Source organism: Dendropsophus ebraccatus, chromosome 5 (assembly GCF_027789765.1).
Source record: "Dendropsophus ebraccatus isolate aDenEbr1 chromosome 5, aDenEbr1.pat, whole genome shotgun sequence".
Lineage (NCBI taxonomy): Eukaryota > Metazoa > Chordata > Amphibia > Anura > Hylidae > Dendropsophus > Dendropsophus ebraccatus.
In genome coordinates, this window is record NC_091458.1 from 148483826 (window position 1) to 148505858 (window position 22033).

Sequence of the window (22033 nt, forward strand, 5' to 3'; positions counted from 1 at the left end):
CTGTAGCCACCCAGGTTAAAGAACTACATCTCCCATCATTACCTGTCAGCAGGGCATGATGGGAGTAGTAGTTCTGCAACCTGGATGCCCTCAGGTTGCAGAACTAAAACTCCCATCATGGCCTGTTAGCAGGCGGCCACCCAGCTGCAGGGGGGTCGGGTGGCCAGCACCGGGTCACTTGCGGGGGAAATGGGGTTACACAGTGTGGTGGTGGTGGGCTGCTTTCAGAGAGGGGGACAGTGGTTTGCAGCGGCAGCTGTCAGTGGGGGTGAATGCCTCTAGATAACAGCAAAACTGGGCAGAATCAGTAGAAACTTTATATTAAAAAGGTGGAAAGCTAGGGGTGGGCAACATATTCATGCAAAAATAATTTTGGGGGAATACCCCTTTAAAACATAGCTTGGAAAAAAAAACAAAAAAAAACTACGCACTGTTGCCAAGAGTGCTGGGGTCCTGGGTTCAAATCCCATTACGGGTAACAAAGTTCGTATGTCCCGTGTTTGCATGGGTTTCGTCCAGGTACCCCGGCTTCCTCTCACACCCAAAAGATACAGACAGGTAAATTTAGATTGTGTCTCCAATAGGCATGGGGACAAACTATGTGAAGTGCTGCGGAAGCAGTTGAAGCTATGCAAGTAAAAGGATAATAACAATAAAATTATCATATGGACTATTTTTAAATAATTAGAAAACACAAAGGGTCCCTTCAACATTATGGCCCAGCTGAGAGATTACCTGCTCGCCAAACAGTGCTTGTGGTGCTGTCCGCCCCTGTCACCAATTGGCTGAGTGGGCAATTGCTCAGCCAGGCACGTGACATTCCAGATGGAAGGGCTGCAGGCAGCCAACGTCTATCAACAGGACTCGGGAGCAGCGCTACAGGGCACCCTCCTTTACCTTTCTGGGTTTTTTTTTAAGGGTATGGGATTTATCCTTCAGATTTAGTCTTCATTCACTCATTGCAGATTTGGCAACTATTTTACATTAGCCAACCCCAGGAATTATTTGCATCCACTTTTGATTCCGGCTTATATTGATTAAATAGGAGTTAGCCATTAGCCTTGTATTAGCTTCTGCTTGCTTTAAAGCGTAACTATAATTTCAGTAGCCAAAAAATGAAATTCCTCAAATAAAAAGCCCACGTGTTACCCTTTAAAAAGAGCCCTAAACTGCGTTGATAGTGTGTACGCTCGCTGAGATATCCCCAGTTGTTTGGCTCAGAGGAATAAATGAATTTTTCTTCTGGCTGAGAGAATGTGGGTGTGGCCTCTCCCTCATCTCCCTGGCTGACAGAAAGTGGGCGTGGCCTATCCCTCATCTCCCTGGCTGCGTCCCTCCATACACTGAGCAGCACCTTAGCAGATGTATCACACATAGCAGGATTAGATACAGCCCCAACATACAGTATCACAATGTAAGATTAGATTCAGAGCCCCAGCCGATGGTATCACACACAGTGGGATTAGATACAGTCATCTGCTCTCATTACACTGTAGGATAATGTCAGCTCCAGCTCTTCCCCTGCGCTGCTCCTCACACACAACACCCTCAGCTCTGCTTAGTCACCTGTGAGGGGAGGGGGGAGAACGTGCTGCTAGGAGGGGGGAGAACGTGCTGCTAGGAGGGGGGGAGGGGGGAGAACATGCTGCTAGGAGGGGGGGAGGGGGGAGAACGTGCTGCTAGGAGGGGGGAGGAGGTTTTGTTTATGTTTCTCTCTGTGTCAGGACTGTTATCTGTTCCTCCTGTCACAGTCCGTACACTCAGGACGGATCTGCAGGGAGGGGGCGTGTCCAGCAGGAATGCAGAAATAAGTCAGAGCCAGAGAGGGCTGTAAGGGCATAGTCAGCCTTATGTATTTAAAAAACTGTTCATTTTAGGTTATTAATGTATATTGGAAAAATTCTTATCATGACCTAAGCTAACTAAAACTGAATGGTCAAAATATTTTATAGTTGCGCTTTAAACTATAACAAGGTTGACAGGCTTGTTGACTATAGCTAACCCCTTATTACTAGAAGGGTTCCTGAACAGTAAACAGCGTGTTGCGCCTCAGATATAATCAGATACAAGATGCAGCATTTGGCTGGGTTCACAGTATGTTTTTGCAATCAGTTTTCTTTATCCAATTTTTTTTTACATACACAAACGTAGTGGACCTCATTTTTGTGTCAGTCTTGATCCGTTCTTTTTATAATGGAAGTCGATGGAAAAACGGATGCACACAAATGCATCCGTTTTTTCCATCCGCTTTTTGAAAAAGACGGATTGCAAAAACGTAGTAAGGACCCGCCTTTGTCAGTTATCAGTGATAGTGAGGATCATCTATAGTCCCGAACAGGAGCCCCCTCCATCCTCTATCAGTTTCAAGTTCCCTAACAGAGTATTGGGTAAATGGTTTTTTGGACCTTGACAATCACTTAAATTCTTCAGTTTATTACAGATATACCAAACTTAGAAATCACTTATTTCTTTCATGAGAAAACAACAACAAAAAAAAATCTACCATTAACCCCTAGTGGACAGATCACTAGGAATAAAAGCAGTAAGGCACCACAGCAGCAGCAAAGTGTATCCTGCTCTTCAGTGTTAGAGGATGCATACTCTGCCGACTCATGAAGCAGGTATCACAGCAATGGAGCAAACAAAACGCAATATACAAACACCATGGCGGATTTTTTAGTTCAGGACTGTTGAAGTCTTCTATAAAAAAAGTTAATATATTCTTTAAACAAAAGGTAATATATTCTTTAAACAAGGTATTCCTGTACGTCATACCCCATCAGGATGGGACTCAGAAGAGTTCAGTTTCTGACATGTTGTTCTTCTTTTATTTCCTCCTTGTTGTTCTGCCTTTGCTTTTCTTTAAATCTCATTAGTCTTGAGCCAAATTATGGAACATAAGAATAGAATTGTAGATTTTTAGAGCAGGTCCTAATTTGAGTCCCAAGATCTTCACCAAATCTGTCTGCGTAAGCAGGAGAAAGGCCTCACCGTCTATTTGCTGTGGGGAAAAGAGAGGGAAAAATAGGGGACATGAAAATGGTGTTAGAAGAAGTGTTATCAATATAAGCCTGCAAGGGTGACCCTATGTAATTATTTTAGGGAATTGTCATGAGAAAATGATCTACTGCTTAAAGAGACTGTCAGTACATTTCTACTGTCCAATCTCAGAGAAGCATAAACTAGTGACAGAGAAGCTGAACAGAATGATGTATCACTTACATTGTTCTGTGCAGCTGATCCAGAGAGATTCTCCTGAATAACATGGACAATAAGCAGTCCTCTCCATTATGTGCATGAGCCCAGTAGTCCTGGATATTCATGAGCACCAGAAAACTCCACCCACCAGCTGCTGATTGGCAGTAATCACCCATGCTGTATATAGGCAGTCTGGAGGGTGGGGAAAGGGTGTGGCAAGAATCCTATTCTCCTGCATATTAGGAGAGCGGCTGAACAGAATGATGTAAGTAATACACCAATCTGTTCAGCATTTATATCACTAGTCTATGCTGCCCTCATTTAGGGCAGAATAAACCTAGTGACAGATTCTCTTTAAATCACACCTTAATGGTAAAACATACATGACATATATTATACATTTATAATTTTTGGTGATCACTTCGGTAATCAGTCATCAGGGTCAGGATTACAATGAAAGTAACACCTCTATTATAAGCCTACACACAAGCCACCATTCGCAATAGGGGATGGATGCAGTTCAGCCCCTCCTACTCCCTGCACAGGTCATATCATTTGTTGACTTCTACGGGAAAGCATTATCTCTTACAGTTCATGTAGTTGATGTAAACCATTTTTTAGTGTTAAGGAGTATGCGATCCACACTGGGTGGTAAGGTTGCCGTACGATGCCCAGCAAGTTTTGTGCATGAGCCTTTTTCTAACTAACCCCTTGAGGACGGAGCCAATTTCCATTTTTGTGCCTTTGTCTTTTTCCTCCTCGGGTTTAAAAGGCCACAGCGCTTGCATTGTTTCACCAGATGAGCCCTTATTTTTTGTGACACCAATTGTACTTTGCAACAATGACAGACTTAATTTTGTGAGGTGAAATTGAAAAAATACTTTTATAAAAAAAATCGTTAAGAGGGTTGTGTGTTTATGCCATTCATCCTATAGTAAAACATACTATGTTATCTATGTTCCTTAAGTCAGTACGATAATGATAGGCAACTTATATTGGATGAAAACCTTTTTATTGCTCTATTCCCATCCTTATTACGTTTTTATCCTTTGGTCTTTGTGAGGTGTCAATTTTTGCACCATGATCTGTACTTTCTATTGGTACCTTAATTGCGTATATGCAGCTTTTTGATCGCTTTTATTTAAAATTTTCTAAATATGTGACCAAAAATCAGCAATTTTGCACTTTGGCTTTTTTTGTGCTTACGAGTGAGATCAGGAATGCCATCATTTAGTAGTTTGGGGGATTTCACATGCAGAGATAGCAAATATGTTTATTTTTTATTTATAAAATGGGAAAAAGAGGATTTTTTACTCACCGTAAAATCTCTTTCTCGTAGTCTTCATTGGGGGACACAGATACCATGGGGTATAGGCTGCTGCCACTAGGAGGCGCTGACACTAAGAGAAACAAAGGAAGTGACTCCTCCTGAGCAGGATATACCCGCCCACAGGCACTGAGCTAAACCAGTTTGTACAAGAGCAGTAGGAGAAGTCAAGAACAGGTAAAGTAGGAATAACACCAAAAACGGAGAAAACTACCATACCGAGGAAAAACCCCAAAAGAAAATGGGTGGGTGCTGTGTCCCCCAATGAAGACTACGAGAAAGAGATTTTACGGTGAGTAAAAAATCCTCTTTTCTCGTGCGTCTTATTGGGGGACACAGATACCATGGGACGTCCAAAAGCAGTCCATGGGGTGGGAAAGATAACCGCTAGACAAAAGCGCTTGGTGAGAAGGCACAGAATAGCACCAACACAACCATCAACTAGGAATAGAGCAAGGGATGATGCTGAATGCATCAGAGAAAACCCCTACAGGTCCGCAGCAAAGGAAAAAATGTCTAGTCCCTGGAGCAACGTGCTGCACGGCAGACAGAGTGGGTTGTGTCCGTCCTGGAAGCCAGCAACATGATGTAACATCGAGTCCAACAGAACTAGTAAGCTAGATGTGGGGAAAAAAAGCAGACGCCCAGCCAAGTGGGTGACCACAGGCGGCAGGGACTTACTCTGAGGTAGAATAGAATAAAAGGCAAATACAACCATGACGGGAGAGACTGGAAAATGTTTCATGGCACATAGAGGTCTAAGGCGACAAATAAAGGAGAGAGAGGACTGAGCGTCTCTCATAGAAGGTGCCACATGAGATGCAGGAGAAGCTGCGTCCTTGACTATGGAGCTGGGAAGAATGGCCAGGCTGGAAGCTCCATGGGCCTAGGAGTACAGTCTTCACTGAGAAGACAAAACTTGAGCACAAGAGAAGCCATGGCCTATGACATGAGTTATCCCATCTGAGAAACACATGTTAATAAGAAGAATCAAGCTGTCCAAGCATAATGCAGTCCAGGGAAGGAAGGAAAAACAAGATCAGAATCCTGTGTAAGTTGACCTGGAAGGAGTACAGTAGTACCTGGTACCCCGCAGTGCCCGGCAGAAAAGAGGAGCAGAGGAAAGCCGGTAAGCCGGGGAAAAAACAACTCCATGGGCTGTTAGAGCCTTAGAAAGGAGGTTGATCATATAAAACACTCCGCTCCAAGGAAGCCTAGAGGTACTCGAGAGCCTGGAGTCCCAGAAGAAAACTGTCAAGGGAGGTCAAGGTAAGGCTGATGGGCATGGGAGTTGTCACAGGACAATGGGCACAACAGGTAATACATAGACTAGAGTCCATATGTAAACTAGATCCAGAAACCAACGCCTCAAAGGGTGAGCAGAGACGTTGCTTGGTAAGAGCAGAACAGCAAATGTAAGTCCTGCCAGAATGGGCCAGTGAACAACCCTGTTTCCAAGGAGAGGAAACCCTTAAGGGATTAAGTTCTCAAGGAATCCACATGGGAGACAACATAAGGGAGGGGGATGGCCAGTCAACAACAAGACCAAGGACAAGGAATTCAAGCAGGAGTGCTCATAGAGGCCAGTGAGGGTCGGAAACCCACACCTGCCTGTCGGAAGAAGCTATTACGGAATAGCAGTCCTCAGGAGGATACTTATACTAAATATTCCATCCTCCTGGAGGAGGGAAGGGCTGCTTGAAGATTTTCTGACTGAGTGGTAAAAAACCAAACCCAGGATGGGGGGGTCATGCACAACAGTGCATTAAGCCAGGGAGAAGGAGTAATGGTGTAAGCGGGAGCACTGCAAAACCCTGAACTGAGAGCAATGCTTCATAGTCCATATGGCCAAGCAAGGACACCTGGAAAAGCTAGACCACGAAGAGACCATACACCTATGCTTAGGATGGTAGAGAAACAGTGCAGGCAGTAAACATGAAATCCTCACCCTGTGACACTGCAGCTGCCTAAGAGAGAAGACTAAATACTTGCCATGTTGGCCATAGGCAGATGCAGAAGGAGAAGTCCTAAAGTAGCACTGTGATAGACATGTAGGCAATTGATGTCCTACATACACCAGGGGTAGAAGAAACCCTTTACTGTTTTACCTGAGGAGCAGAGAGGCCTCACTTCATCCAGATCAAAGAGGGGACGGCCTAAGCAATTCAAGCCATACTACTGGGGAACAGCCAGCGAGACAAATGCCAGAACATGGTAGTTATGCCCAGACAAAGGACAGAAGAACTACCCTGACAGTACCAGGATGAAATAGTGACCGGATCTGTATGCTGCCGGCCACTCAGAGGACCAGAGTATGAGAGTCCAACAGTCCAGGGGCAGGTAAAGCGAGGGGTTCTGTACCTCGTGTAGTGGGACACGTAGCAGGATGCTTGGGCTTTAGAAAGGATACAGCCCAAGAGGAATACAACAAGGTTACGCTGCCTGAGAGCAGGTAATGAGACTTGTTAGTGGAAACATATAGAAGACAACATGGTGTAGTAACAAGTTACCCCATGATGATCCCCTGAAGTGACAGGCACAGATCATGGAAGTCCTACGAGGATGAAAGGTAATATACAGGGTAACACGAGCAGAGTAGCTGCAAGCAGTAAGTAACAGAAGACCAGCATTCAAGAGATACAAATACCTGGACTGGAAACAGGTAACGTGCCTGGTCAGACCTGTAAACAGAAGCCTACAGTGTGTGCCCTGGGAGCAGGGAAGAGATCAGGACTGTGTCCCTATGTAAATGAGGACTGGATACGAGAACTGCCCAGCATCACCAGGATAGTGAGCAAACCTGAAGGTGGTGTATTACATCGTGTAACAGAATACCACAATCTGTGCACACCGAACTACAGGTAATGTAGTTGGAGCCATATCATGCAGCAGAGGGGAGAGGTCTGAATAACCTTGTACCACCACCTGGGAGGGGGTAACATGTCCAGTTCTATGTCTGTGACATCATGTAGTAAAGGAATCTATGTCATGAAGATGAGAGGCAGGTCTGAAGCACCGCCCGCTAATGGGTGATGTGAGTGACAGGACTGGAAGCTCTGAGTAACACCGGAACAAGGACTGGCAATGGGTGATGAGTCTGGTCCCATAACCTGTCTAACAAACCATGTAGCAGACGGTTCTGTTGTGAGAGCACAGGAACACAGCATAGTAATAGGTAATGTGTCTGGTTCCATGTCCTGCTTGCGACATCATTTAGCAAAGGATTCTGCCTCAAGAACACAGTAGTCCCCTTAGGAACGGTAATGTGTCTGGTCTCATGTCCTGCTTGTGAAACCATGTAGCAGAGGGTTCTGCTCAGAGATAGTTTGTCAACGAGTAACGTGTCTGGTTCCATGTACATACCGTGACACTGTGTAGCAGAGGGTTCTGCTCAGGGCACAGATACACTGTCTGGAAACAGGTAACATGTCTGGTTCCGTGTACTTACCATGATACTGTGTAGCAGAGGGTTCTGCTCAGAGCACAGATACACTGTCTGGAAACAGGTAACGTGTCTGGTTCTGTGTACTTACCATGACACTGTGTAGCAGAGGGTTCTGCTCAGAGCACAGATACACTGTCTGGAAACAGGTAACGTGTCTGGTTCTGTGTACTTACCATGACACTGTGTAGCAGAGGGTTCTGCTCAGAGCCCAGATACACTGTCTGGAAACAGGTAACGTGTCTGGTTCTGTGTACTTACCATGACACTGTGTAGCAGAGGGTTCTGCTCAGAGCACAGATACACTGTCTGGAAACAGGTAACGTGTCTGGTTCTGTGTACTTACCATGACACTGTGTAGCAGAGGGTTCTGCTCAGAGCACAGATACACTGTCTGGAAACAGGTAACGTGTCTGGTTCCGTGTACTTACCGTGACACTGTGTAGCAGAGGGTTCTGCTCAGAACACAGATACACTGTTTGGAAACAGGTAACATGTCTGGTTCCGTGTCCTGCTCGTGACACCGTGTAGCAGAGGGTTCTGCTCAGAGCACAGATACACCACCTGGATAGCGGGTAACGTGTCTGATTCCATGTACTTCTCGTGACACCATGTAGCAGAGGGTTCTCAGAGCACAGATACGCCACCTGATAGCGGGTAATGTGTCTGGTTCCATGAACATCTCGTGACACCATGTAGCAGAGAGTTCTCAGAGTACAGATACACCGCCTGGATAGCGGGTAACGTGTCTGGTTCCATGTACTTCTCGTGACACCATGTAGCAGAGGGTTCTGCTCAGAGCACAGATACACCGCCTGGATAGCGGGTAACGTGTCTGGTTCCATGAACTTCTCGTGACACCATGTAGCAGAGGATCTCACTGAGGGCACAGAAACACTGTATGGTGATGGGGAATATGTCTGTGCGTATGTGGTTGGAGGGGAACCAGAGTGTCTGTATATAAGTATTAACGTAATCTTATATATATAAAATCTGACACAGAGGTGTCAACCAGCACCAAAAATGCTGGATCTGCAGACCAAGGGTTGCTGGAACATTATATGGAACATTGGCCATAATAAAACATGATGCAAGCCATTCTCATATATGTAATGGTGTAATAACCACTTCCACCAGTAGGTGGCAGGAGAGATGCATCAAGTGTCCCAAGCTGCTGGAATAGAAGGGTAGTGTGTGTGGTAGCTCCATCAGGAGACCGCACACACACACATGGCAGGGGGAGGGGGAAGCAGCATCCCTCAGTGCAGGCTCTGGAGAGAGCCAAAAGGGGGAATGCCACGGTCCGCGCTGCACCCGAAAAGGGGCGGGGCCTACCGGGAGAGGGCGGAGCATCTTACTGTGAAGGCTCCACGGAGAGCCACAGGTAAGATTAAGGTGGGATGCTGAGGCCCACCCGACTCCCGAAGGGGGCGGGGCCTGCCGGGAGGGGGCGGAGCATTCCAGTGCAGGCTCCACAGTTAAGAAAAAAGGCGCAATTCTCCGGGCCGCGCGGCACCCGGAAGGGGCGGGGCTTACCTGAGAAGGCGGGGCATCCCCAGAGCAGGCTCCAGTGAGAGCCAAACATAATGAGAAGTAATGAAGAGGGCCGCGCAGCGCCCGAAAAGGGGCGGGGCATATCAGGAGGGGGCGGAGGTAGCCCTGTGTGTACTCTGGAGAGCCACAATATAGGGAAAAAAGGGCAGGATGCCGCGGCACCCGGTAAGGGGTGGGGCTTAGGGAAAAGGGGAGGAGCATCCTTTAGTATGGTCTCTAGAGCCACATGAAAAGGAAAAGTGCGGGAAGCTGCGGCCTGCGCAGCACCCAGTCAGGGGAGGAACATCCCTCACAGTGGCACCCAGAGAGAGAGACACTAATAAAAATAAAATGGTGGAGAGGGCTGGCCTGCTACCGACTGAGGGGAGAGGAGTATCTGCCTGGGGAGGGCTGCAAGTGACTGGAGAGGGAGAGCTGCCTATGTGGAGTAAAATGGCGGCCTGGGAGGGAGGGCAGGGGGAATATACTCACCTATATAGGAGCACATACTCACCATTGTCGTCTTCAGCCGGTGGGTGCCTCACCTTAACGCGCCAAGCTTTGGGGGGCGAGGCGGGAAGGGGCTGTGCGGATACAGAGTCCGCAGAAAGGCGACCAGATAGTCAGACTGATCTGGGGCCCTGGTGTCACGTTGCCGGCCGGTGGCGACCGAGGGGTCACAGCCCATTTACATTTATGGTCTGTTCCCTGGTCGCATAGTGGGGGGATCAGGGTGAGTTTTAGATAACCCACCGTGCCCAAGAATCCATAGGACCTAGAAGGAAAAAGAAAAACCAACTAACTAAACATAAAGGAAGAAACTGGTCTGGAGAACCCAGACCTGTGTCTGCCTCCTACTGACACTAAGCTAAACTGGTTTAGCTCAGTGCCTGTGGGCGGGTATATCCTGCTCAGGAGGAGTCACTTCCTTTGTTTCTCTTAGTGTCAGCGCCTCCTAGTGGCAGCAGCCTATACCCCATGGTATCTGTGTCCCCCAATAAGACGCACGAGAAAGGGGTGATTTAAACTTTTTTATGGGATGACATTTTTTATTGATTTGTAGTTCCCCTAGGGCACTTCTGAGCATCGCAATGATTTCCATAGTGAAGATTGAGTGGGCAGCTATCATTCCTTGTATACTCCCATACCCATGAATGTATGCTATACAAGAGTGGAGGAGTATTACTCATTCCTAGTGAAATATCACACCTCTTCTCTGAAGACTGAGGCTTGTTCCATACAACCTGGTAGCTGCTGGACAAACTCAGCAACCTGCAAAATAAGGGAACATAAAATTGGTAAGACTCAAAATGCCCTTGCATACTGTTCTGTGGCATTTACATTCAGCTACAATGTACTCCCACTCATACTCCTATTTGCCAAAAATTGAAAGGCAACATAACACCAGGAAATATCTAAATCAACTCTTCATTATATAAAAATTTACTAGTTTTACGTGACTATCCAAACTTATAAGATCTTTCTGCTTTCACAAAGGCTGCTACAGCAGACGTGACTGCACTAGGGCCAGTGATTGGCTGAGCGGTCCGTCACCCCCAGATGAGTCCGTCTCGTAAGTGGAGTCAGGATCACTGAGCCGGGGGCCTGTAGATAAAGTAGTAAGACGCCGGGGATGCAGAGAGGTAAGAATATGTTGTTTATGTTATCCCCATGAGCGACAATATATTAAATAATTTTTGAGCAGAATACTCCTTTAACTCCCATTCATTGTGGATTTAAAGCATACCACACACCCTACTGCACCCATACGGGAAGGAAGCATGTATCTCCAATATGGCAAACTTCTGGGAAAGTTAGAAGAGGGGAGAAAAAAAAGAGAAATAGGGCGATTGTTGTGTTTAACAGAATTAACATAATTAAAAGTATGTAATCATGTAAGTTATTTCCAAATGGTCAAAATGCACATTAAAAACTTAAAACCACAAGCTTTTCAGTGATTAACCCTTGTTTGCCCAATCCTCATCTGCTCCATGGACCAACCCCTGGCATATGAAAGTGCCCTTATAATATATAACCTTACTTCTTCAGCATTCCACTTGCTGACAGTTTTGGCAGTATACGTGGACACCTCAGGAAGCAGGTGGCATTGCTTTTCCCAGCAAAGATGAATGCGATGACCAGGATCAGAAGACAGGGATGTCATGAATACTGACTGATGAAGGGCTTGCTCCAAACTCAGCTCACAATCTGAAGAAAATAATACAATTCAAAATTAGTTAAACACTTAACGGCCAAGATTTAGCAATCTGTGTAAAACAGAAACTGATACAATTTGCCAATATCCTATCCTAAGCAGCACCTCTTTTGTCCCTTCTTCCCAGTCACCGTGCTCAGGGAGTTGATGTGGTTCTAGCTGGTGCCAGAAGCTTTGCACCACCAAGACGTCACCATCCTGACAGGACTGCGAGGTGGAGTCGCAAAGTGCTGACCTTCAGTAATGTTTGGGGCCAGATTTAAACATTTAGGTCTGGCAACCTCTCCATCTATCATTTTTGCCTCTATATTCTCTGGGTATAGTCCTAAAGGAACGAAAATTTGTCTTTCATTCTGGGGTCTGATCATCAGTTATGTCTGTGCGGCCCTTGCTGTTATCAGCCGTGTCCTTTAAGTCCGATGATCAGTTCCTCAGCTGATCACTGCCTATTACCAGGGGTTATATCTGCCTCATTCGGCAGAAAGCTGCTCCCTTAATAGGGCCCGAAGCTGATATTGTATTTTTTGAAGGAATAGCTGAGCTTTAAGGCCCTTTATCACGGCCCGATGTGCGGTCACAAATGTTGATCAGTGCATTGACAAGGCGAAATTAACAGAGTGGCCGCATATGTCCTGCTTAGGCCGGACAAAAGATAACATTTTTGCTCGCTCGTTGGCTGATCGCTGGCCCTTTTACAAGGGCTGATTATCGCGTGAATGAGCAATCCTAGGAATGCTAAAGGAGAAGTCTGGCGATTTCTAAAATCTGACAGCCAGCAGGGGCAGGGGGGAAAATAGATTGCAATTAGGAACTTACCTCTCCCAGTGCCCACGGTGACCCCCGTCGGGTTGTGATCACTGTCCAGGGTGATGGACTGGCTGCATAGCCAACTGGTGTCCTACCCCAGTCAGTTATGCAAAAGAACACTGCAGAGACACCATCACATGTCTCGACGTCAGTGAACTAGCCAGACCTTCCCTCCGGGAAGGAACAACCAAGCCAAAGGCGTTCTCCAGTTAAGGAGACCACCTCAGCAAGGTATCCATCCACAGACAGCTGTTTCGGGGTTTTTGCCCCTCATCAGTGTGGAGTAGGTTTCTGGCTAGTGGGAGCAATGACTAGTAGGTGCATGCAAAAGGACGCTGGTTGACCTCAGGGAGATCAACCAAAACACCGCAGAGACACCATCACGTGTCTCAACGTCAGTGTATTCTAGAACATTGCCCCCTGGGAAATCAAATATGCAAAAGAACACTGCAGAGACACCATCACATGTCTCGACGTCAGTGAACTAGCCAGACCTTCCCTCCGGGAAGGAACAACCAAGCCAAAGGCGTTCTCCAGTTAAGGAGACCACCTCAGCAAGGTATCCATCCACAGACAGCTGTTTCGGGGTTTTTGCCCCTCATCAGTGTGGAGTAGGTTTCTGGCTAGTGGGAGCAATGACTAGTAGGTGCATGCAAAAGGACGCTGGTTGACCTCAGGGAGATCAACCAAAACACCGCAGAGACTACCCCAGTCAGTGACTGACTGACTGAGCAGCCAGTCCATCAGCTGGGTTGTGACGTGTCAGCGCTGGAGATCCCGGAGCCCAGCGGGGGGTCCCAAGGCCAGTCCTGCCGCTCACTGTGTGCACAGGGAGAGTTAAGTCTGTATTTGTAATCAATTTCCCCCCTGCCGCATTTTGGAAATCGATGGACTTCTACTTTAATCTCTCCATAGGACAGGAGACAAATGTTTGATATTTAGCAGAGTATCAGGCATACACTTAAAGGGTAAACAGCCCTAACCTATGTAAGCAAAAAAGTCTTCGACATTTTGCACAAAAATATGCTAATTTGTTTCACCCCTAGAGAACTATGAAAGGCAATCCCTATTGCTTATAATAGGATATGATTTCCTATCATACTTCTATCATTCGTCAGCTGCACATCACCTATTTCATACAGCAATGTGTGGCCAAATTTTTATTTTCGACAGGACACAACAATATGATCAGCTGACAAATGAGTGTATGTCCTTTCTTCGACTAATTTCTGGCCTTACTAGACTGGAAGATATTGGCCTGTTCTATAATCTCTCCAAGTAAGAAGGCCATAAGACTTATACTATATATACAAAAAAAGATACATACCTGTACCATCTGTCTCTTGTTTAATCAGCTGCAGACGGATATAAGTGTGTGCACCTCTAGAGAGAAAAAAAGTTATACGGTAGTAGGGATGTCACAATACCAAAATTTTGAGTTCGATACCGATACCAGCTTTCGGATTTCGATACTCAATACCAATTCGATACTAATAAAAAGTTTGAGAAAAAAAACACGTAAAAATACAAATATAATTTCCCTTTTCCCTGACTACAGATATGTTCCCCCCATGCACAACATTTTTATTTATGTGACTTCTTGATCACTTTGTTACATTTTATAGTTCGGACAATTCACATGTAATGGATGTATGCTCTGATACATGTATGTTCTTTTTTTTTTTACTTTTTTTTGAAAAAAAGGGAAAAGGGGGGATTATTAGAACCTTTATTTTTTGTTTTATTTTAAAACACTTTTTTTTACATTTTTTATTCCCCTCTAACCTCAAACATACCTCCCTGTGCACAACAACTCCCAGAATACCTTCTTGTGGGGAGCTGTAGTGCACAGGGAGGTATGCTAGGAGTTGTAGTGCATAAGAAGGTATGCTGGGATGTTTTGAAAGGCTGCTGCCGCGCAACTGTAACTCCCAGCATACCTCCTTGTGCACTACACCTCCCAGCATAACTCCTGGTGAACAACAACTTCCAGCATAATTCCTTGTGCTTTGCAACTCCCCACAAGAAGGTATGCTGGGAGTTGTAGTGCACAAGGAGGTATGCTGGGAATTGCAGTTGTGCAGCTCCTGACACAACTCTGTGCAGCATACATTCTTGTGCACTACAACTCCCAGCATGCCTCCTCGTGCACAAAGAGGTATGCTGAGGGATGTAGTGCATAAGGAGGTATGCTGCTGGGAGTTGTAATGCATTAGCAGCCTCCTGGCACAACAACTCCCAGCATGCCTCCTTGTGAACAACAACTCCCCACAAGAAGGTATTCTGGGAGTTGTTGTGCCACTGTATCGGTGGGCCCCGCGGGAATGGAGAGGCGGCGACAGGATTGTGGACCCGGAGGTTGGGGAACTGGCTGGTGTAAGGGACCGCTGCCGCAGCACCGGCGGGTCCCGTATTTGGAATGGTTGAATGACTGCCGCCCGCGGGATTGCGGGCCGCAGTCATTAGCAGTGAGGGGCCGATCCATATGCAGCAGACTCGTGCTGCATATGGAGCGGCTCTGCAGGGGTTAAATGCCGCTGTCGGTTATGACAGCGGCATCTACCCTTTAGGGCAGGGGTACTCAACAACTTTTAGTGAAGGTCCACTTACCGGGGTCTATTGTCAGGTGAAGGTCCGAGCTGAACATCAGTAGGGAACATGTTTTGTTACTTTGTCACAAACGTTCAACTATTTATATACAGAATTGCTGCTTATTAGCGGGAAAATTGGCATTTTTTTCTCTCTCACCAAGCCTTTGATATAAGGTACAAAGGGAGTGACTGCCCTGGTAGTATATAGCCCCCCTGTTGCTCCCCCAGTAGTGTATAGCCCCCCCTGTGCGCTCTCCTTCAGTAGTATATAGCCCCCTGTTGCTCCCCCAGTAGTATATAGCCCCCCTGTGCGCTCTCCCCCTGTAGTATATAGCCCCCTGTGAGCTCCCCCCAGTAGTATATAGCCTCCCCGTGCGCTCTCCCCCTGTAGAATATAGCCCCCTGTGCGCTCCCCCCCGTAGTATATAGCCCCCCTGTGCGCTCTCCCCCTGTCGTATATAGCCCCCTGTGCGCTGTCCCCCAGTAGTATATAGCCCCCTGTGAGCTCCCCCCAGTAGTATATAGCCCCCCTGTGCTCTCCCCCTCCTGTAGTATATAGCCCCCTGTGAGCTCCCCCCAAGTAGTATATAGCCCCCCTGTGAGCTCCCCCCTGTAGTATATAGCCCCCTGTGAGCTCCCCCTGTAGTATATAGCCCCATGCGCTGTCCCCCTGTAGTATATAGCCCCCTGTGAGCTCCCCCCAGTAGTATATAGCGCCCCTGTGCTCTCCCCCCAGTAGTATATAGCCCCCCTTGTGCTTTCCCCCTGTAGTATATAGCCCCTGTGAGGTCCCCCCTGTAGTATATAACCCCCTGTGCGCTCCCCCCAGTAGTATATAGCCCCCTCAGTAGTATATAGCCCCCTGTGAGGTCCCCCCTGTAGTATATAACCCCCTGTGAGGTCCCCCCTGTAGTATATAGCCCCCTGTGCACTCCCCCCAGTAGTATATAGCCCCCTCAGTAGTATATAGCCCCCTGTGAGGTCCCCCCTGTAGTATATAGTCCACCTGTGCACTCTCCCCTTGTAGATGCCCCCCAGACAGAAAAAAAAATAACAAAAACAACTCACCTAGCACCTCGTTCCCCACTGCGGCTGTCTTCTTCTCTTCCCGTCGGTCCGGCCCCCAGCTGATACGCGCTCTGTAGGGATGTCCCGGGGATTCCCCAGCAGAGCGCGCATCAGTGACCTCAGCGTACGCCGCCGGCCTGCACTTCCGGGAAGGACAGGCCGGCAGCGTACACTGAGGTCTGTGGTGCGCGCTCTGCTGGGGAATCCCCGGGACATCCCCAGAGAGCGCGTATCAGCCGGGGGCCGGACCGACACTGCCCCCAGCCCCACAGGCGTACTGACATCTAAGGACAGTACGCCTATGGGGCGGGAGGCAGTGCGGTGGGGAGCGGGACCTCCTAACCGCCCCGGGACAGACCGGATCCGGGGCGGTTAGGAGGTCTGACCAGGGGTCCGGACAGCTGGCCTCCGCGGTCCGGGTTCGGACCGCGGTCCACCAGTTGAGGACCCCTGCAAATAGCCGGCACTAGCGATCGCTGTGTGCCGGCTATTTAAATTTGGCGCCGCCGGGAGCGGAGAGCTCGCGGGCGGAGGAGGGGACACCAGGGGGCAGGGGGCAGCACACAGAGAACACGGCCGGCGCTCAGGTAGCTGCCGGCCGTGTTCTCTGCACCATACTTTATGTTAATCTGCACTATTATGCAGATTAACATGAAATATCGATACCAGGAAATCCTGGTATCGAACCGTTTTTCTGACCGAAATATCGATAGTAGTATCGATATTTCGGTGCATCGTGCATCCCTATACGGTAGTTACAGAAAAGTAATAAATCATATAGTTAAATGCAGAATCCTAATTAAAGGAAGAGTCAAATCTTAGCAAAACTGGGCCTACACTTTAAACATGTTACAAAAAGTGGAACATTTTGAACTTCTTTACTCCCTTTCCTACAGCAGCACTAGTACTGGGATTCTTTAAGGGGTTTAATTTAGCCCTTTGTTCTGGCAAAAACATAGGACTTAGGTCCCATGGCATCTATTGTGTGAACTGAAAATCACTCTTAATTTATCTATATGGGACGTTTAATATCTCATAGGAATGAACAGAAAAAATAAAATCCTGTCCACACAGCAGACATTGTGGGATTCAAAAAGCTTCATCAGTGACCAAGTGGTGAACATAAAAGCCAAACTAAAGCGAGAACTACTAGTGCAAAGTGCTCAAGTGTTTAAAAAAAAACCAAACATACTATCACCTTTTATGCCACGACAATTACAAATGGAAGGGGGATTTTTTTTGTGGGAGTAACACTTATAAATAAAGTGAGTTTTCTCCAGTAATTGCATACTCTATTACTATTTAGATGAGTATTGAAGATTGAGCTCTTGTCCAGTATGACTGGACAAGTTCAGCAAGGCTGTGCAGATATGGTTTCCCCCAGCACGTATAGATCTACGGCACGTACCGCCCGCGGCTGCAGCAGTAGCTTTAGTAAGCAGAAAAAGACGTTTTATTCTGCCGTGCAATACTGGAAGAGGGGCGGGAACTAGTCACCTGGGTGGGGAGCAACCCGTGACTAGTCACTGTTCCCTGCCTGTCGGCACACAGTGCGGGGTATGATTGACAGGCAGAGAGGCCACCAACAGGTAGAGAGCTGTGACTAGTCATGGGTGGCTCCCGCCTAGATGACAAGTTGCCACCCCTCTTCTGGCCTTGCGTGGCACAATAAAACTTTTTTCTACTTACTAAAGCTACTGCTGCAACCAGTACATGCCACAAGCTGCACAGTAGATGTATACAGTGCTGGAGGGAACCATGTCAGCACAATCATGCAGATTGGTTCCCTTTAACCTACTGAGGTTTTTAGCTTGTTCTTTGGCAGATGGTTCATCAGATGATTACGTAGTTACAGAAGTTGCTGTGTTTGCCCCTATATTGCAAACAGGTATAAAAAAAAATAAATCGTAAAAACATACTTTTTAACTGGTGGCTTTGTATCCGCTTCATCTTCTAGCCATTCCGCCATCTCCCACAAGTTGCCTCGTCCCCACTGCTCCTCTGAAGGAGTTGGAGACTTCCTAAGTTATAAAAAAAAAACACCTTAAGTTAAGTAAAGGTATCATCAGAAAATGACATATGTAAAATCGGTTTGGTTTGTTACCATTCACATAACAGAAGTCTTGCTGTTTGCATGTTGTCCACTAGAGGGCATATAGTCGTAACAATAGTCTTATATTTCCAGTAGCTCACGTATCAGCTTTGCAGTGTAAACTGGACAATTTGTCATACTACCTTTAGAAGGTGGTTAATAAAAGCTCTGTTGTAATAGTTTGAAGCCTAGACATGGCAGCTACATAGATAAAGGGAATCATTTTAATGCTGCCTAAACCATAACTAAATAATACAAGTGAACAAGACGTACATCTCCACCTACTGTCCGTTTTAAGAACATGCTAAAAATTGAAAGTCCTTTTCAAACCCTGCAGAGAATCTAGCAGTTAAAGGGGCATTCCAGTCAGGTAAAATACATGCTAAATCATCCACCTTCTGGGGACTAACAGTTTGTTCCATACTTATTATCTTTCAGTCCCCTTACCCCAGTTCTCAGCTGCTGTTTTTTGTTGAAGACACAGAAAACTGTGTGTAACCTGTTCACTCCATCTCCGCTTTGATCTCCCTCCCCCCCCCCCAATATACATAAAATTTAAGTTAGATATTTGTGTTTAAACTGTAAAAACAGAGAGAATTAATAGCAGGGAAGACATTTAAAATGGATGGTGCTGATATTTTTGTGCATTTTGTGTTCTCATGCATTACCAGTGTTCCTCTGGCTTAAATAATATTTTTATACAAAATATTTTTAAGAATTTTTGGTGACATTTCTTCTAATTGTCCATATTCCTATCTACATTATAAAATAATCCTGGTATCCTGCAGTTTTTATTCTCACCACTGGGGCTAAAACAAAGCTGAGACTTCCTGTTGTGTCTATGGTGATATAAGAGGGGGCTGCGGTAAAAAGATCTGTACAGCATTGCAGCGACATGTGACACCAGTAGATAGAGGAGACAATAGCAGCTTCCTGTGGAATGACCTCTTCAAAGGTCACAGAGCACGCTCAGTAATGTTTCACATTCATCTCAAGGGGACAGAGACTGTTTATTGTCGTATATGTCCATGAGTCTTGCTGTAATGCATGTCACTAAATGCTGTTAAAAACAGCTCAGGCAGCCCCCTAATTATGTACAAAAAGTGAAATAAAAGAAATATATTATAGTTAAAAAAATTGAAACTGATTAGAATTAAAGAATATTTTTTTAGTATCTGACTCTAATCAGTAAAATAAAATGTAGACAATAAATTCCCTTTAAATGGGTTGGCCACTTTATAGTAAAATTGATCTATGTAGAGTATTAGTAACTGTACTGACAGCAGCTCCTTGTGTACCTCAGAGCTAAAATCAGACTCCCCTCCTCCAGGCTGTGCTGTCCTGCTCTGTGGCGAGTCTGTCCATTAGCGGAGCTGACATGGAGGAGTATGTGACCATGCCCCACCCCCAGTGTCCTCCTTGGTATAAACAGGCTCAGTGGTGGACACTGGGGGGAAGGGCATGTCACATGCTCCTCTATACTAGTCAATCTTATGGACAGAATCACCACAGAGCAGGACCGCACACAGCCTGGAGGAGGGGAATCTAATTTTAGCTCTATGAGGTACAAAGGGAGCTGCAGTGAGATAGTACACTTACCAATTCTGTACACTGATCTATTTTACTAGAAAATGGCCAACCCCTTTAAATAAATAAGACACTCCCTTTAAAATTACCTAGACTGTGGAGAATCTGGTGGGGGGTCAGGAACAGGGTTAGGTGTCCCAGGTCTCCGAGTTTTTAATGTGTTTTGAGATGATGGTAATGGTCTTTCCCCACTAAGACGATCTTGCAAGAAAATCTCTCTGTTGAGGTTTACATCTGAGTAAGGACATCCAACAGCACTAAAAGAGAAGAAGAAAAAAAGCAACATAAATACAAAATCATTGAAACTTAACAAGTACATTATTCTCTCTGACAAAGGAAATTTGTACATACGTATAATGGGTACCATATTTTGGCCCCCGCACATGTCCGATTCCTTTACATCCAGCAATGGGGCAGCCTTGTCCAGGCACGGGGGATGTATCTGCAACACCTGGGGGAAAAAATTGTTGCCACAACATATTAAATTATCAAATTTTAAATAAAACTTTAAGGGCTTTCAACACTTTCCCAGATATTTATCTTTATTAATAAAATTTTTATGTTGAAGTAAATAGCAAAAGGTAACAACCACACATTCCACAGAGATAGGAAAGTGCTGTGTTTCTCCAAAAAGATTTTTTTTTTCTCCAAAAAATGACCACGTCTTATTTTTGGGGTATTTTAGAGATAAACAAAATCTATAAGCAGATTCATAGTTTGGGCACAAATTTGTGGACTCGGAAGGCACGAGGCCAGACTGAAGTGGGCGAGCAAATTCTGCCCTGCCATGGCAGGTTGTAAGGGAGCACTTGTACAGGAAGGTTGGGAGTTATGGTATACCTATTCTCCATCTCCATGACATCAGTGACGTCACATGATATAAGATGGCGCTGGAGTCAAAAGGCAAGTCAGGGAGTGAAGTACATGGCTTTGGGACCCTACATGGTTTAATCTATTTGTCCTTTTTCGGCCATGTACCTGGGTGATCATCACATAGACCGAGATTATCCTTTAGAAATAAACAAAGGTTCTCAAGCAGATCTTGAAACCATGAGGGAAAACTGTAAAACACATTCAATCACCAGCAATGTAGGAATAGGTTAAACATTCTTCTCTTACCAGGAGGCAATTGCAGAGGGTGCCCAGTCTTTGCACACCAACCAACTGGGTGAATGTCTGGACTGTCTGCATCAACCCAATAGTCGTATAGCGAGCTCCAGCCGTCAAAGTGCAGCTGAAAGAACAATATATCGATTGTCAACAAATATCCATTAGACTTGAATTCTGAGACGGCAAGTTTAGATGCAAATTACCTTGATGCGGTTTTCCTCTCTTTCAACAATCGTGCAGACTCGGATTAACAAGGGGTTTCTTTTGTCAACAGCTTCTAGTTTCATCTGTGGCTGGAACCCATGTGGGGGACGCTGAAACAAGAAAGCAAGCTCAAAGTATAAATTAAATGTTTAAAGACATGATCAGAAGAGATTTTAGCTAAAAGGGTTATTTTGGCCAGGTAAAAGTTAATCCTCCCCAATCCACCATGCCAATACCTGCCATTGTCCGATAGACATGTAGTATATGTATGACGTAGTTTCCCTGAATTTTGCCCCGATTCATCTGCTCTGGATGCAAAAATACTGCTCTTGGGGGAAGTTTTCTTTCCCTCCTCTGGGACCGGAGGAAAAAAAATCCTATGGAAGAGGGTAGGATTGTACCAGCTGAGCAAAGCAGGCCATGGGCATTCTAAGGCATCAACAAAATGGCCTTATTCCGTTTCTTTAGAGACCCCCTGTTCCCCTTCCTAAGAGATTTGGAAGTTCAGACAAACTGATGTAGTAATCAAGAGAGAGCATGGAAGGCAAAATCAGAAGTAGGTGTGGTGGAGGTTGTAGTAGCAATGACTCAAAGGGAGAGAGGACAGAAGAGACTGTAACTGAGAGCGAGAGCCTGAACAGAGTCCTCTCGAGGGAATCTCCGCAAAGGGAATCAAAAAGAGAAAGGGCAGCACTGTCTGAAATAGTCATTTAGGTTCAAGCTTGTCCGTTACCAACGTAGAAAAAGGTGTTCTTGGCGCAGGTTAAAATTACGGATCGTCAAACAGCAATTTGCAGAGTCAGGTTACGTCAAAAGGTGGCCAGCTTTAACAAGCCCGTCCCAAACAGACATAGACTGA

At 46.0% G+C, this 22033-nt stretch overlaps 1 protein-coding gene across 4 annotated transcripts in view; it reads right to left on the reverse strand.

Moving 5' to 3' along the window:
* Positions 1 to 2417: 2417 nt before the first annotated feature.
* The window catches only part of LOC138793192 (lethal(3)malignant brain tumor-like protein 4), a 35924-nt gene continuing 16308 nt past the window's right edge, over positions 2418 to 22033 (reverse strand). For all 4 annotated transcript variants that reach the window (XM_069971579.1, XM_069971578.1, XM_069971580.1 and 1 more), the window contains exons 14-22: positions 21174 to 21284; positions 20980 to 21094; positions 20212 to 20311; positions 19950 to 20117; positions 18101 to 18202; positions 13850 to 13905; positions 11542 to 11708; positions 10710 to 10772; positions 2418 to 3001 (exon numbers count right to left, since the gene is read on the reverse strand). In XM_069971579.1, the coding sequence (XP_069827680.1) occupies positions 2873 to 3001; positions 10710 to 10772; positions 11542 to 11708; positions 13850 to 13905; positions 18101 to 18202; positions 19950 to 20117; positions 20212 to 20311; positions 20980 to 21094; positions 21174 to 21284 (1011 nt within the window). In that variant the 3' untranslated portion in view covers positions 2418 to 2872. The remainder of the gene's footprint in view (positions 3002 to 10709; positions 10773 to 11541; positions 11709 to 13849; positions 13906 to 18100; positions 18203 to 19949; positions 20118 to 20211; positions 20312 to 20979; positions 21095 to 21173; positions 21285 to 22033) is intronic.